Source organism: Epargyreus clarus, unplaced genomic scaffold (genome assembly GCF_041222505.1).
Source record: "Epargyreus clarus isolate Ecla_fem2 unplaced genomic scaffold, WU_Ecla_fem_2.2 ptg000003l, whole genome shotgun sequence".
Classification (NCBI taxonomy): domain Eukaryota; kingdom Metazoa; phylum Arthropoda; class Insecta; order Lepidoptera; family Hesperiidae; genus Epargyreus; species Epargyreus clarus.
This window is the reverse complement of record NW_027332211.1, coordinates 13,311,772-13,328,764: the sequence shown is the minus strand read 5'-3', so window position 1 is coordinate 13,328,764 and position 16,993 is coordinate 13,311,772. Positions and strand designations below refer to the sequence as shown.

At 33.6% G+C, this 16,993-nt stretch overlaps 1 protein-coding gene across 1 annotated transcript in view; it reads left to right on the top strand.

Moving 5' to 3' along the window:
• Positions 1–16,993, top strand: part of dve (SATB1_N and homeodomain domain-containing protein dve) — a 112,137-nt gene that overhangs the window by 40,570 nt on the left and 54,574 nt on the right. The window contains exon 2 of the mRNA XM_073089644.1: positions 13,023–13,212. Within this exon, the coding sequence (XP_072945745.1) occupies positions 13,023–13,212 (190 nt within the window). The remainder of the gene's footprint in view (positions 1–13,022; positions 13,213–16,993) is intronic.

Genomic DNA, 16,993 nt, shown 5'->3' with positions numbered 1-16,993 from the left:
AATCTGGGCAACAGCTTTTTAGATTTTTCATGTTTTGCTATTATTGAAAGACCTTTGACTTCAGTCGTTACTTTAAAGCATAGATTCAGGTCTAATTTAATTTACTCATTCAAAAATCTCCTATCAAAATTGCATCTAACTTCGTGCAATATCAGCCTACAAGTAGTTCCAAGAACCGCAAGGTAAATATACGAATAATATCGATAATACAACTAATACTGTACCTAATCCTAACATCATATTCGATTACGAGGGATTTAGATAACATAATGGCGGCCAATATGTATTTAATGACTTGTCTCACTTTCAGCTAGGCGCAGTAAGATACTGACATATCACCAAGTTCTCAAGAATGGCAATGTATCTGATCACCTTTATAAGTAGAATCCTTGTTCGATATGGAGTTAATTACTGATTCTACTTTTAATATTCCAAAATAATATTATTAGAAATTAATTATCGCTAACTTTAACGAAAAAAGAAAATGACTTCAATAAATACACATGCTGCAAGTGCAAGTGTTCTTTAGATGGAGGTCAATTATACGTTAATACATTTTTTTATTTTTGTAAGTAATATACCAAAATAATTATAACTATACATATAATAAATTAAACGATGAAAGATGATGACCTGAAAAAATATACATGCTGCGAGTGCAAGTGTTCTTTAGAAAGAGGTCAAAGTTTTTGAAATTGAATCTGTACTCGGCAATCTTGGTGGATTATATTCTTAACCCTTTTCATTCTGACAAGACATTTAAGTACTAACACTGGAAGAGTAATGGGTTAATGGAAAAAAAACACTTATCGTAAACCGCTTGGGATGAAACAACTGGAACCGAATATATTACTATTTAAATATAACACAAATAATACCAACCACGATACCGACCACTTCCGCAGTAAATATTTAATTTAATTCTCACATTTGGAATGTGGGAATCACTGAGGAATTGATATTGAATATATTATGGAATTATGCCTATTGTTATAAATAAGTTGATAGACTTATCGAGTAATTGTAGTGCGGTAGATAATTATTGTTTATGCGAAGTACACATCCGGACATTTGGTATGTCGTATGCTATCGGTTCAAATCAGAGTTATTAGAGATATATCTTAAATAAGTGATTTAAAGATATATATCTTAAATAAGTAAATATTGGTTAGGAATAGAATTTTAGAATACGTTTTACTTTCGATTGTGATAAAGGTTTGAGGTTTTTTTGGTGATTTTCTTCGATTTTTTAGCGAATGTTAAGTGGTACTGCAGCCAATGGAGTTTTGGAAAGGAAAAAAGATATCTTAAAGCAGTAATTAAGTTTAGACCAAACCAGCAGCATGATCCAATAAAGTTGCTAATTAATTGGCCAAGTGCAAGTCGAAAACTTTTTAATCATTTCTGTCAAATCAGTTAACGTAGTAAAGACATTGTTAACGTTTAAAGTGTCTACATATTACGATTCAATATATAAAGTGAAATACGCCAAAAAATCGGTATCCCCGGGGGTGTAAACCCTCCTTTATTTATAACTTTTTTATTTAATCATTGTAAAACACTCTGTAAAAACAAGCGTTTAATTTGAAACAAGTTTAACCCATTTGAAACAAGAGCAGTCCGATTTAAAATAATTTCTTATGACCTTAAAACCACTATATACCCATCAGCATATCTACTGTCCTACTAGCGTAACACTAGAGTTACGTTTCTCGTTTTTTCAATGGCTGAGTACTTGCAAATGTCGGCTTGCATATCAAACGGCTATCTATTATCTTACATCTATTGCGGCATCTTAACTTCTCCTTCTATTGTTCTAGGCGCTTTCCTTCATTGCCATTCAGTGCTTGTGTACACCACATACTGTTATTCTAAGTTTATTTTTAGAGTATGTCTATGTGAACCTCTTTATTTATGGCTTTGTATTCATTTACTTGAATCTGATAAAATTTTGCTCTACATTAGGAAAATTATAATTCAATGGGATATGTTATATAACATGAGAATATAACGGATTAAAATAATAAGGTTAAGTTGCGTATAAAAATATTTTACTATTTTATTTTTTACCATGAACAAGACTTCACTTGTTGTAAACCCATTACTGTCCGATTACTGAGTAAGTACGGGCCTCCTTTGAGTGTAAAGGCCTAAGGTTAGTTCCACCACGCCAGCCAAGTGCGAATTTGTAGACATTTTACACCTTAGAACTTCTTTTAAAGAACTCTTAAGCACCTCCCTTATTAACTCTTTCTTTTATTATGTCTACGCTTATTTAAAATAGTTTATAAAAGCATAAACATACGCACTGACCTGGACATAAAATAGACTTAACATCCGTTAACTTTCATTTCATAAAAATAGGTCATAAGTCGTTCTACGTAAACAAGAAACCAGGAATTCCGACAAATCCTTAAATCGACACCCCTAAACAAACCTCGGATAAGAGCGCGTTCCGCCTTCGCATGGATTAAGGTTGTTTAAACCTGGCTACCGCGGGAGCCAGTGTAAACAGCCCTGTACCCTTACCATGAGTTTTTAGGTTTTGACAATATGACTGTTTTGGTATTTGATTACGTATTGGCCCATACAATTTCCAAGTTCTGACACAATCCGCTAGGGGCGCTGATTGGAAATTGTATGGGCAAATACGTAAACAAATAGCAAAACAGTCATATTTGTCAAAACGTAAAAACTCATGGTAAGGGCACTGAAGCAACGCTACACCGCGCCTCGTATTCTAGTAAATATAGTTCAAAAAACTAAAAAACACGCTTTTCTGATAAAAACTAAAAGCTTTCGGTATTCTATTTCATTCTTTCATACATGCAGGGTAATTTAAGGATGTATGTTGATCTCTTTCTACTGAAAAACCGTGTTACTCACTGTCAAACATACAAGTGAAGCTAATATAAAGCGTGTAAAAAACAGATCGTTTTTGGTTACAAACGGTTGCGTACACCCTATATAGTTTTGATACCGATATTGAAAATGGTTCTTAACGATATCGGAAACGTAACTTGTTATTCGTCGCGTTGCGAGTGATCTACACATCCATTTAATTTTAAAATTATGTTATTTTAATTATGTTAAAATTTGAATAAAGATATCATTAATTATAATAGCGAATATAGGTAACATTGAGAACAGTTTTTTTATCTTTTTGTATATAATTGTAGATTCATGGGTTTTGATATAATGGTTGACTATATCTAGCGTATCGATATGATATGATTGAAAACCGTTTTTAATTGCCATGGTATATCAGAACACTACTAAAAAGTATAGATTTATGATTCTACGAGTAGAGGTGAACAGGTTAACATTTTATTTTCACTCCACAATGTAACATAAAATTAATTAAATATTAATAAAGCTATACGATAAATAACCCCTTATTTCGAAAATAGTAGTGATTTAAGTAAACTATGAATTAAAAAGGCAGTTAATGTACTAACAATGAAGGTCAATAGTTCACACCTACATTTTATTGACCATAAAAGTGCTTTAAACGTTTTGGATATGGAAACGACGGTGACATAAAAACTCATATAAAACGTATAAAATTGTGGTTATAAGTTACGTATAATAGCCTATATATAGTAGTTACGCATAGATTAGTAAAGATTACTCACTCCTAACACGAAAATGTAACCAGTTTTGACAATTGAAATTGTCAGTCATCTATTAAAAATATTTTAAAAAATGTAGTTTTTAGATTATTTACGAATGAATCGATATTACTCCGTATTTTTTCTTCGCAGTTAAGTGGTGCAAAAACACGAAGTTTTTGCACCACTTAACGGCGCATGTCGGCATTGTTCCACCTAAATTACACCAAGACAGCCATCAAATGGCTGACAGAACTGTCAGCCATTTAAACCATTTAACGGCTTCCTTCAATTACAAGGCGGTGAGATATCTACACTTATCTATGTAGTTACGTATAATATTTCTGTGCAACTGATTTATGAACAAACCATCTTTGTCTTCAGGAAAAACCTTTGTGATTTATGTAGAACCTGCTCTATATATAGTTAGTTATGACCTTGACGGTAGTGACCACTTACCATCAGGTGGACTGACAATTCGTTTACTCCAATCTCATAAAAATAGGTATTTTAAGTCCATAGTTAGCAAGCATTAGTGAGTAAATTAGGTATACATTTAGAAAATTATATGTTTTTCACACAGGTTTTTCGTTGCCGTTAAAGCAAATAATAATTAAATTGATGTGTGTCAGGCATGCCAACTAGGATCACCGATAAAGAAGCAGAAAGCCGTAAATAACATTAATCTGTCATAACCCAATAATGTGCAACTAAAATTATCTTACATATAAAAATCTCCTGTCACAATTTTAGTTACCGTACTCCTCCGAAACGGTTTTACCGATTTTCACCAAATTTTATACGCATATTCAGTAGGTCTGAGAATCGGCTACTATCTATTTTTCATACCCCTCAGTGATAAGGGTTGTTCACCCTTATCATTTTTTTATTTATATGGTAACACAACGTTCGCCGGGCCAGCTAGTATAATATAAATTTCGCAATAGCTATAGCTAAACAGAAAAAGAAACTCTCTTTAAAACGAAAGAGGAATTCTCTCTCTGTTTAAAAGGAAAGGAGGAACTTCTTGATAAGCTAGAGCGCCTTCTTAATAATTGTATCAGATTTATTTTCAACTTACACAAATATGACCATATCTCCAATTATAGACGTCAGCTTAAATGGCTAACTATTCGTCAAAGGCGTAACTCTAGGATTCTCTTGGTTCTGTATTCCATTTTACATGATCCAACTTCTCCTCCGTATCTAAAGGAAAAATTTCAGTTCCACTGTACGGATCGCGCCAGTGGGCTACGCTCTTCAAGAATTTTAAAAGTCAATATTCTACCACATAAAAGTGGATTTTTCCAGTATTCCTTCACAGTACAGGCAATTCTACTCTGGAACGCCCTGCCCGAAAACATCAGGAAATCATCTTCTAAAACCACCTTTAAGAGACTGATACGGGAGCATTATTTACGACAGTCATTTGACAGATGAGTCTATAAATTTTTCATAGTCCACATTATTTATATATATATATTTGTGTATATATACATATATATATATATACATAGTTGTATTATATATATACATATATATATATATATATATATATATATACATTTATTTTTTGTATTTAGTATATTATGTCATTTTTATTGTAAGCAGTTTATTGTTTTGGTTCAGAATCCTACCACATGTTATCGCCATCGCTCAGGGTTGACTGGCAGAGAATGTCATTAGGCATTAAGTTTACCCCTTGTTACACTACTTTAAGGTGTTACAAGAAAATTAAATAAATAAATAAAGAGGAAATGTTGCAAATTCTTTTGTCTTAGCCTTTTTATATAATCATTCTGTGCACTTTGATTACATAAAAGTAAACTTCTTGCACTAAAACACATTAGCAATATGGTAAGTATTTTAGTGGCAGGAAAATAAATAAATTACTAAAATAATACTTAAAAGGCGGCTTATGCAAATATGTAATATGAAACCGAGTTAGAAAATACATTAACATACTTATATCGTATATCTTCCATCTAAGATAACATATCGTTTTAAGAAGATTTACCGCTTACTAGTTGGATTAAGTTTTTACGATCAATTTTGGATTTGTTGGTACTGAATGTTATTCGATATTTAGTGGGTATACTTTTAAATTACCTAACACAGCTAATATATATTTTTTATAATAAAAGTACGAAACGGGCATAAACTTCACATACTGGTATCTACTATCACCCACGGATAATACGGATATATGAACCACAGATGTGATATGAGTCTTACCTGAAGTCAGCTATAGATGTGTATATTTTAATGCATTTGAAACAGAAAATGAGCCACACGATATTAAGCTTGTCACTTAATATCGTGTGGCTCATTTTACAGATATATGTATAAATTGTACCTACAATTTATACATATATTTACATTTGGCCTTGATACCTATCAAGGCCAAATGAAATAGGACTTCTATTTTATGGTGGTCACAGATTTGTTTGTTAAAAACTAACTTAGAATGCCCCAAGCAGCTCAACATACAAAACGACAGCAGAACAGAACAGACCACTAACCGCTACAAATAATGTAGCACAATATAACCACCATAGATTTCAGAAACCTCAAAAATATCTTCACAATCCGTGGAAAAACTGTGTTGTAGGTATCAAACGCGTTGACAGCTCGAGAATTAAAAGATAAGCCTCCGTGATATACAAATAGTACAAGATGTACCTAAACGCTATCTCGTACAAATAAGAGCATAAATTAATCGGGACTTACTGCGATAGACAAAATACGTAATGCCATAGTAAATGTTACTATCGTAGTTTTGGTTTTGTTTGTTTGTCACAGTTAAGATGTATCCATCTTCATCAGATAAGGCACGTTAAATGATTTTTGTTTTAATCGTTATTAAATTTGGTTGGTGTCAGGGTAACACTGGTAGTTGGGACTTCAGTTCGATTTCTGGCTAAGTGCAAATCAAATTTAGGTGTCGTTCAAAGTCTATGGGTATATCCGTGTAAGTCGCAAGAAAGGAAATCTTGCGAAATGTTCGAACCCGTTAGTACCAGGGTTTTAAACTTATCTAGGGTTGATTATAGATGTCTATGGGAGGCAGTAGCCACTAACCTACTCGGTGGTCAGGTCAAGTGGCCTGCATTTTCCCTTACCACTTCTATATTGCAAAAAAAGTGGTCAAACTTTGTTTTGCCTAAATGAACCCGGAATCGTCTGCAAACTAATATAGTGACTGTTAACCGAGCAAACCAAAATAATTAAATTAATTGAATTAATAAAATTCTACAGGCTTAATAGGTTCTTCATACATAATTGTAAAAACACAAAGTGGGGCGACATTTTGCCTATATCACTAAGATTTATTTACCCCGATATAATATTATTATCTAGTTAATGCTTCTGACAAGACCAGATAGTTACAATATTTGTGTCTAAATAAATTCGTATCAAGATATGTAAATACGTATTATTCCGATCTGCGTAACATCCGCGTAACTGACTGACAGGACTAAGCTCTATTTGTACTCCTATATCATGCTTATATCTAATTTTATAAACCTTTCAAGTCGTTATGTAATAGTGCGCATATTATTGTTTTCTAAAACATCATCTTATATGTACTTAATAGAATAGGTAGTTAACACATAAGATGCATAGACAAATTATGTAATTGATTTTTTTCTAAAACCACTCTAATAATGATTTCGATTAGGTACATTTCGTCAGCAAGGCTGTGCTTGAAACTTGGTCTCTTAATCGGAGGGTTCAGGGTTCGAATCCCAGGGCACACATTGCTTTCTTGAATATTTTTCATACAGATAGTTAAATATAAACTTATTTCTAACTTAACTAACGCCATCTCGTGGAACACTGTGTTACTAGTGCTACGAGTTTTCATAACAAAGAATTACATTATGTTACAAGAGAAATGGTAATGTTAACATGTTTTTATAGTAGATTTATTCAATTCAATTAATATATTCTAATTAATTTATAGGTCTATTAATTTAATTATCTTTTTATTGGTTGGGTTGTTGCGAAGTAGTTTTAATTCTAATTTAAATTAAATCTGCCTGACGTGGCAAGACAATTTTAATACATGAACTTCCAGTGTCCCTTATATACCTTTACTAGCACATTGTGAGAGGTGGTGGACTAAGGTCTAATTTAGAGATTACTCTGTCCAACTGTGGGATATTAGTCATCATGACATGACGTCATGATGTGGTTTCAAGCAGAGATAGTCTACTGGTCGAAACTCACGACCCCTATATAATACCCCTTCCACTATTAGAAGAAGCCTGTGCCCAGCAGTGAGACAGTGGGTTGATGTCAAATTTAATACATTTGGATCAAGTTTCAAATTTAACGAGGACGATGACGACACATTTAATATCTTTTGGAAAAGTTTTCAAAATGTATAGTAGATATACTACTATATCTACATATATGATTTTAGACTAAAATTATCGCGGAATTGAGACATTTTATTATGTAACGGATCGAAATATCGGCGATAAAAATCGCATATCGTAAGTACCCGTTACATAATAAAATATATCTTAATATCTACGTAGTTTCCAAAAGTATAATTTTCCACAAATCTTATATTTAGAAACATCTGAAATTTATTTATCGTTTGTTATTCCTGAGCTAATATGCCTATTAAACAGAGTTACAACTTTGTATTATTATAGATTTGATAGGAAATTTATTGCAAAGTATGGAAATATCTTTCAAGTAGTTCTATCTTATCTCGAAGTTAAATTATATTTCCTAGGTACGGAATAAATACTCCCACGTTACATATTTCATATTGATTATTTGCTTCCGGTAATATTATCTATCAACAAACAATTATGTAGGTGTGATAGTAAGGGTTATAGTTAATTGGTGCGTTTAATGAATTGGCCCTGATTTTGATTACGACAATGTTATCGAAAATAATAGTGTAAAATATTTGTATGAAAAAATACGATTTCAGATTTAAGTATTCATAAATACAAAATTTAGTTTGTACCTAGTTATCTTTTTTATATAACTAATTTAGTGATAAGGTAGCCGCTGTTTGGTAAAACGAAGTTACTGATAAGTCGTTGACATATATTAGGAGAATCGAAAAGTAATCAAAATTTTGTTTCTTGGCGAAAACAGAAGATATCATAAATTCTAATCATAAATAATCAACGAAATTATTTGCACAGTTGCAAAAAGTGAAACTTGCAAAAATAGAAAAGTCCCCCGTTAAAAGAAACCTCTTTTGGAACTTTCTATGGCAATCAGTGGTCGATTATTAATTTCCAGTCAACTGATTCTAATTTCTCTAATATCGGAAATAGGTTGTTTGTTTTAAACACCTAAATTATTGTCACACGCTCATCAATTAATTGTTGGACGACAATAAATTTAATACTTTCTTTTCTCAAAAAAGTTGGACTAAGTTCATTAAATGATCGTTTCCTTTATCTATTAAATTGTTTTAACTGCTATGCAAATTCAGAATCGATACTTAAAAATATAAATTTAAAATCAAAGCATATAATTATTAAGCAAGACTATTCGGAAGCAGCACAAATTAATTAATAATCGTTGTATTTTTAACAGTTATGTATATAAAATTGTATATTAAATTCGTACGTTGTGATGTCTTAAGCATATTACTGTCCCATTGTAGGGCACATGATCTTATCACGATGAAAATGATTAGCCCATTGTCTAGTGCGCTAGCCAAGTGCGTAGACTTCACATACTTTTGAAAACTTTTTTTAAGATCTCTCCGATAAGCAGGCTTCCTCACGATGTTTTCCTTCATTAAATTAGGTGATAATTAATTTGTTATGTTAATTTTTTTTATGTAAATAATTATTATGTTAAAAATTTAAATTTAATAATTTGTTATGTTAATAATTATAATTTAATTGTTATAATATGTACATAGCTTGGAAAAATAAGTGGTGAGTACCTGGGATTCGAAGATCGGAACATTCGATCGAGAGGCCGAGCTTAAATGATAACGAGGGCTATAATTTTTGAAAAGCTTTTTATTTTTAAAATTTAAATTCATACGCACGTCTTCATCACTGTTTCTATGAAGTATTGAATCCCGGGAGCTCTCATTAATCTGTCAATCTCAGTTTATGTGCACAGTATCAATTGTCAACACGTGCCGCGTTGATTTCCTTGATTCGTAAAGGTCGTTTAAGGAACCTAGTCTATGCCTACTAGGTGTAGGTGGTATAGATAGCACATAGTACTGTGACGCAAGCAGTTGTTGTCAACCCGACCATAGCCTACCACGCTGGCAAAATGCAGATTGGTAGACTTCACACACTTTTAATTTTTTTCTTGGAACACTTAGTCGTGCAGCTCGTGACGTGACGTACTCTTCGCCTCGTGCCGTTTTCTTTCTCCGTTTAAGCAAGTGTTAATTATTTTCTAATATGTACATAATTTTGAAAAATCCATGGTGCGTACCTTGATCCGAACCTCGGACATCCAATTAAGAGCCTAATTTTATAGCCACTAAGCTCTATAGCTTTTTATCAAGCAAACAATATTACAAATAACGTTAAACGGTTCTTCCAAAAAACATACGCTCGAATTTAGGTGACCGGATATGGTCAACAGTGGTTCCGTTGGGAGTTTAACCAAAATGATGCAGGACTGATATTAGTGCGTCATACAACATGATAAAAAGTGAGAGGGCGTACCACGGAAACTACTATCTTTAAGCGGAATTACGGATATGGATCTATTTAAAATAAAAATCTGTGAAAGAGAGTCACCAGTGTGCTTTTAATCCGTATACGGATAAGTACAATAATCCATCAGCCCGTGGAAGATTGCAGTAGCTGTCTTCCTCAGGTCGCAACTTAATCTGATGGAAACGACAGCCCATAGGTGGAGTACCTATGGGCTGTCGTTTTACCCAGTCCAGATTGCGTCAGTTTAGCTTGCATATTTTGAGAGCTATCTGTAACTTCTCTTCGTTTACAACATATCCGTAGGCAAATAAATTGAATGAACGCATTTCAATATTGTAAAGATATTAGAATCCTTCTTGGTTCGTCTTCGGTGTATTCTGCTCTATGTATTTCTTCTAGCAAAAGAGTTAAGCGCTTCTATGTTCTTGATCTAATTGTGTTCAATCTTATCTGGGGTTGATATCGTTATGCGGTGTGTATGCTTCTTTGAAATAATGCTTTACAGGCGAACATGACAAAACGCCATAAAACAATTGAAACACGTGTTAACACCCAAAACGGCACCAATAAAGCACGTCGTGCGAACTAACGAACGGGGCACAAATCGTTACGAATAAATTGTAAGTTCGGCGAACATATCCATTGTAATTGTGGTACTAGCCGTGATTGCAGCAAGAGTTAACACATAATACATTACAGTTTGTGTCACAACACAATCAGGCTCGGCGAGGACGAATCAGGCGCCGAGAAGCGTAATCTGGGTTAACAGGGGTCAAACGACATCACAAATTCCAATACGATATTAGACGTATCTGTGGCGCGAATCAACGGTCTATGCGCAGTTGAGCTTCCTTGTTGACACAATTTGTTGGGGGTGTGTTCGTCGTGATGTCATAGGTTTTGGGTAACATTAAGCTTCATGATGTCATCAACACATGTCTGTCCCACTACTGAATAGGTCTCAGAATGAAAGAGGTTTAGGTCGAAGTCTACCGCGCTGGTCAAGTGCGGATTGGTAGACTTCACACACCCTTAAACTCTAAGGTGTGCAGGTTTCTTCACGATATTCCGTTTGTCCGCTGATGAAAGGCGGCGATGATCAACAACAAATGGCAGCAGTCAACCAAATAAACTGTCGCTCGTATTTAAGCTTACTTTTATTCGCCTATCGCCTAGCTAACTGCCATCACTGTCATACGTCAGCGCTGATCACGGATTCCACACTTGGAGCAAGTTTGGCATCTGCCAAATTATTATTTGATATAATATAAAATATTAGTTATGATAGAAATCCGGCACAATGTATCCATATTATCTATTATGAATTATGATGAAATCGATTTATGCGCAGTGGGATTCCTAATACGGTGCATAAATTGACAAGCTTTTAACCCGTTTTAAAGCCAAGATAAATAATAAGAAAACACTTGGTTTAGCGTTAAATCTGCATCGGTTTTTTTAAATTATATAAACTTGTTTTCTCTAAACTTTGCTAACACTTCTCCGTTTCTCGCCACATTAGTCAATCGGGCATGGAGATAATCCTTGTCTAGTCATTTTTATTTATTATTGGATATTGACTTTAAATTTCAAATAGTTCGAAGCATCAGCTTAGAAGCATCGTTTTGCCAAATATTTGAATATTTATCTTAAGTAGTCTCTACAAACCGAAGGTTCTCATTAATAGCAATATTGCAAGGGTCTGTTCCTGAAACATATTGTTAAGATCCAACATCTGTAAGGACAAACATTTTCATAGAGTCATGTCGTAAAGCGAGTGTTACTGAACTTTTAAAACTTAATTTAATGCCACTACCATCAATGCTTTCTATGATTATAACTGCACAATAGATTTGATAGAAAGGAGACATACTTATCCCAGGCATTACAGCTTAGTCCTCAGGCGTAGCGGCGCATTCATGGACAACCTCAGGTAGGAATCTAATCCTATCTAGGATGATTTCAGATGTTCATAGGCGGCAGTAGCCTGCCCTCAGATGGTTTGCATGATCGTCTGCCACTATTATATTATAGAAAAATATATATTGCGTTTCAATCAGAAATTCGCCACGGTGGTCAAGTGGTCACTAGCCTCACCACATCCAATAAACATAATCAGTGCGGTCGTGATCGTTCAGTGCGACTGACGCAACCAACAAGTGTCCAATTTGAAACGCGATCGCCTTAAGTGGTTCGACTTTTCTTAGATTAGAATTAATAAGCATCTTGTCTTCGATGCTATTACTCGGAATAGATTTTTAACATTATGTTTTTATTTGCTTTTTTGTTATTCCTTCTGTCGGCTTTTAAAAGCTTTGCTTATTTGGTCTTCTTTAGCTGCCATCTCTAGTTATATCGGTTTTGTGTCCTCTCTCTAGCTGTTACCTCCTATCCTCAAACTCTGTACTCTTTATGGTTGCCGTTTTATCGTTAATATATTGATATCGTTAATATTTTATAACCTTATGCTAACTGACAGATACAATTCATCTGACATCGTTAAACAAAAATTCTTACAAACAAAAACAAAAAATTCTAATTCAGTTTGAAATGTGTCTCGGTGTGTTTTAAACACGTAATTTGCAATATATGTTTTCAATTTACAAACGGCCGTATTTTTTAAATGATATATAAAATTTGGAATATGATGATATACAAAATTAAAGAATACAATTAGTTACCTACATATGTGATTTTCTATATATTATGTACTTATACCTTTTGTTTTTGGCCACAGAACCTGTCATCGGAACACCGTCGTAGCAAGACGCCGCCGCGGCGCTCACCAGAAGAGCGTGCGGTGCCGCGACCACCATCCGCCCCGGTACACCACGACCGCGCACCCCACACCCCCCATACGCCACACACGCCACACCTCTCGCCCAAGAAGGAGGCCTTCAACAATCTATTGAATAAGGGGATTTCTGGTAAGTCATAGCTACTAATACATTACGTAGGTACTATAACAATTTGTTGATGTCACGTGGTTGTGTGAAGAACTTTAAGATTTTCAGGTAAATGTAACCAACAATGTCTTTATAGTTTGAGAATCCATCCTTGAGAATCCTGCGATTCGGTGCAATTTTGATTGCAGTATAAAAAATATATAGGTATCTTTCGCTCTGAATAAAAAATTGTAGCCCCTGGAATTATCACATTGAATATGATGAGTAGGTACGTGTGAGAACTGCATCTTCATTTTATCCATGCTGTTTAAACCAAGTGGTTTTGAATTTTGGCTCTCGACTGCGGTGTCTGGAGCATAAATTTTAGGCTCTCACCTATAATACATTTGTACTACAAAACACTACTGTTATTTTCTGAATAAATTCAAACACACATTAGTTTGTAGAACCGAATAGAACCTTCCTAATTAATGTAACAAATACATAAATTAAATAAATAAAAAAGCAACATCAACACTCGAATAAAAGCTTCAAAGCTTATCAATTGAATAGTATTCGCATTATTCGCAGTCACGCGTGCCGCAGCATCCGAGCGTCCGAGCTCATCTCCCCGTTAATCTGACGCCGTAATTGATTCACAGATATCTTTCACACTGTCAGCCGTTCTGCGATTGATAAACGCTCCTCGGACTTCAATTTCATTTGAGACCGATTTTGTTTTAGTTATATTCGAAATAACTATAGTTATATTTGAAATAACTATAGTTATTTGGGTTATGTGCGTCAAGTGAAAAATATGCGTAAGTTATTGTTGTTTTGAGGTTTGACTTTGAAAGATTTGTAATTATCTCGTTATTTTTAATGGTTAAGTGTCTCACTTATTTTTATTTTTTTTACATATAAATATCCGTACATATCTTATCAAAACTTATGGATTACTTTCAAGTAATTATTGCCATGTGTGTCATGTGGAGTTTATCCACAAATTTATTTTGAATATGTCTATAAACACAGTTCAATTTTGTTAAGGACAGTTACCTTGCAAATACGTAGTATGATTGCAAATTGATATTGTTTTCAGATACGTTGTATATTTGATTAAAAAGCGAACATTGAGCTCAGGAATGGTAATGTAGATAATTGCTTATAACACGAGGATAATAACACAAACATAGTAAACACAGGAAGAACAAATAACATCCCCGTAGCTTTACGAGTCTAATGAACGACCGAGTAGGGGCTACCTATAATCCGAGCACCTAATTTCACGATCAGTTTGCGTCGCATTGCCCGTGAAATCCAAAACGACATGAATCTATCAGCTCCCATAGCGCAGGCCTCTAATTCCCTACCGTTTATTCCCTGCGTAATAATTTTCCATTCATTCTCCTCTCTTATGAATCATAATCTCTAAATCTCTGTACGTTTCGTGTCCTTGTTTGACGCGGTGCAAATTTTTATATCCGTCCTTGTCTAGTTCTTTTACCCCTTAAATCTAATCCGGGACATCCCGTCGTCTGCCCATAAGTCGCGCTCAAAGCATAAGCCGGCGTACACACGCTACGCACACACTCATACAAGGTTATAATATTACCTAGGGTTAGGGTTCTTACAACAATATACTTATGAGATTGTACAATAGTAAAGATTTACTTCATATCATATGTATTAAATCTACTTAAAGGAGATGTTTCAAAATGTATGGGCTCCCGGCCACCTTTTGTACACTATACTAAAAACTAAGAACACATGCAAAGAACAATTCGTAGGCGTTCATTTTCTTTAAATCATGTTCGTTTTATTGTTTAAAAACAATAATTTACACTTAACCTTGCAACACAACAGTGGAAAAACATCATGGCGGTAGTGATTACCGTAATAATGTCATCTGTCATTCTATTTTAACTTCCTATATACATTATATACTTTTTAATATATTTTTACGCGAATGGGCGTAGATCTATAAATATTGTATTGTATGTATTGAGAAACAATACCTATATTTGATAAACATTACTTAAAACAAACATACCAAAATATGTACTTCAATAACAATTTATTTTAGTTAAAACATTTAAGTGTGTAAATAAAACAACTTTCAGTATGTACACATCTAGATAATATTTCATTTATTCTTCACTTTGTTACGTTATTTATTCGTTTTCAATATCTTATCAATATTTTCATCCAATCATGTAGCAGGTTCTGTAATATCCTGTGACGAGCTCAGCCCAAACATCAAACAATGGTCATAATGTGAGCGCAGCTACCTACGAGTACGGTTCGTTGCCCAGCGATGCAGTTGCAATAATAACTGATTATTTGTCATCCCAAGAATGTCCTTGTTTTGCTATTGTAATTATCTAAAAAAAGAGAAATGTAAAAAGATTAGCTTCTCTAGTTTAAAATAATTAACGATTATTTCACGATTAATACAACTAACTGATGTATATTTTACCTGATGATATTGAATCCTTGTCAACACAATTCACAGCGATCGCACGAAAATCACAAGAGTCCATAAAAAATAAGCTGGGTAAACAAGTAAGGTAGAATCAGTCCAAAATCGTAAGCAGCACAGAGCAGAAACATATTCAGGATTGAAATGGAATCTTCTCATCAGTACATATTTATTCAACGTTTACATTGGATTCCACTTCTGGATTGGTTATAATATGTACATATATATCCACTTTTACACATATCAAATTGACAACTTCTTCTTTTTTAATTTGACATGTCACTTACATCTATAAAACCAGATACTATTTAAAAGGAGGTTTTGTTATAATTATTATAAATAATTAATTAAATTCAGAAATAATGACGGGATACCCAAAACAAAAGCCAGGTTGTAAAGTACTAAGGTAACAATAACTTTACGACAAAAACAACGAAATACAGAATTACCGACATCCAAAGAGTATAGTAACCTATGTGTGGGGTACACATAGGTTCCCTGACCGACATCGACAGTTTTGAAAACTTGACATTGACAGTATTCCGCCATATTTAATATTTCAATGAGGAATGCTTATTTTAAATATTTTTAAACAGGAATACTTTAGGTTATCAAAATATATGTGTATTTTTCTTCAATTATACAAATTATTCGTGTTTTTAGATATAGTGTACATGAGATGGCCGAAAATGAAACATCTCCTTTCATGGACTTAAAACGGTAGAAATTATGTTAATTTCAAGGTAATTTAACTTTAAATAATTTTGGTTGTCGGTAAAACTTATTTCGACTGACTTAACGTAAGTACGTCAATTAATAAATGTTACAAAACTGTCAATAAATGAATGTTAAAGAACTTAGTTAAAATTCGGTTCCAAAAACAAATATTATATAGAAAATATGTATAATGTATCGATGGAGATTCAAGGATATAAATTGACTGATGGGTCTAAAAGACATAATCTATTCTTTCGCGCAGCTGTCAGGAACATTCTTCAAACAGCAAACGCATTATGCGCAAACAAAATCTTAATCTTTCTAATACATATTTACGAGTACTTTCTTATAAATCTCATAGGATGTTATGTGAGCCGCCAAAGACTTAGTAGCCGGTTAATTCTTAACGCGTCTAATCGCGCGTTATAAATCATTATTACGGAGCGAACGTCGATCCGCGATTAGCGATTGCACAATGCCCGGTCTTTTTGTCAGTTCGTACCTGGGTAGCGTCAGAATGTTTACAACATCAATTTTAGTAGCAGAAAAAACTTTTTAATGTCTATTGAGAATATTGAAGTAATTTTAAAAATAAATAATTATTTACAGCGTTTTACGGGCCTT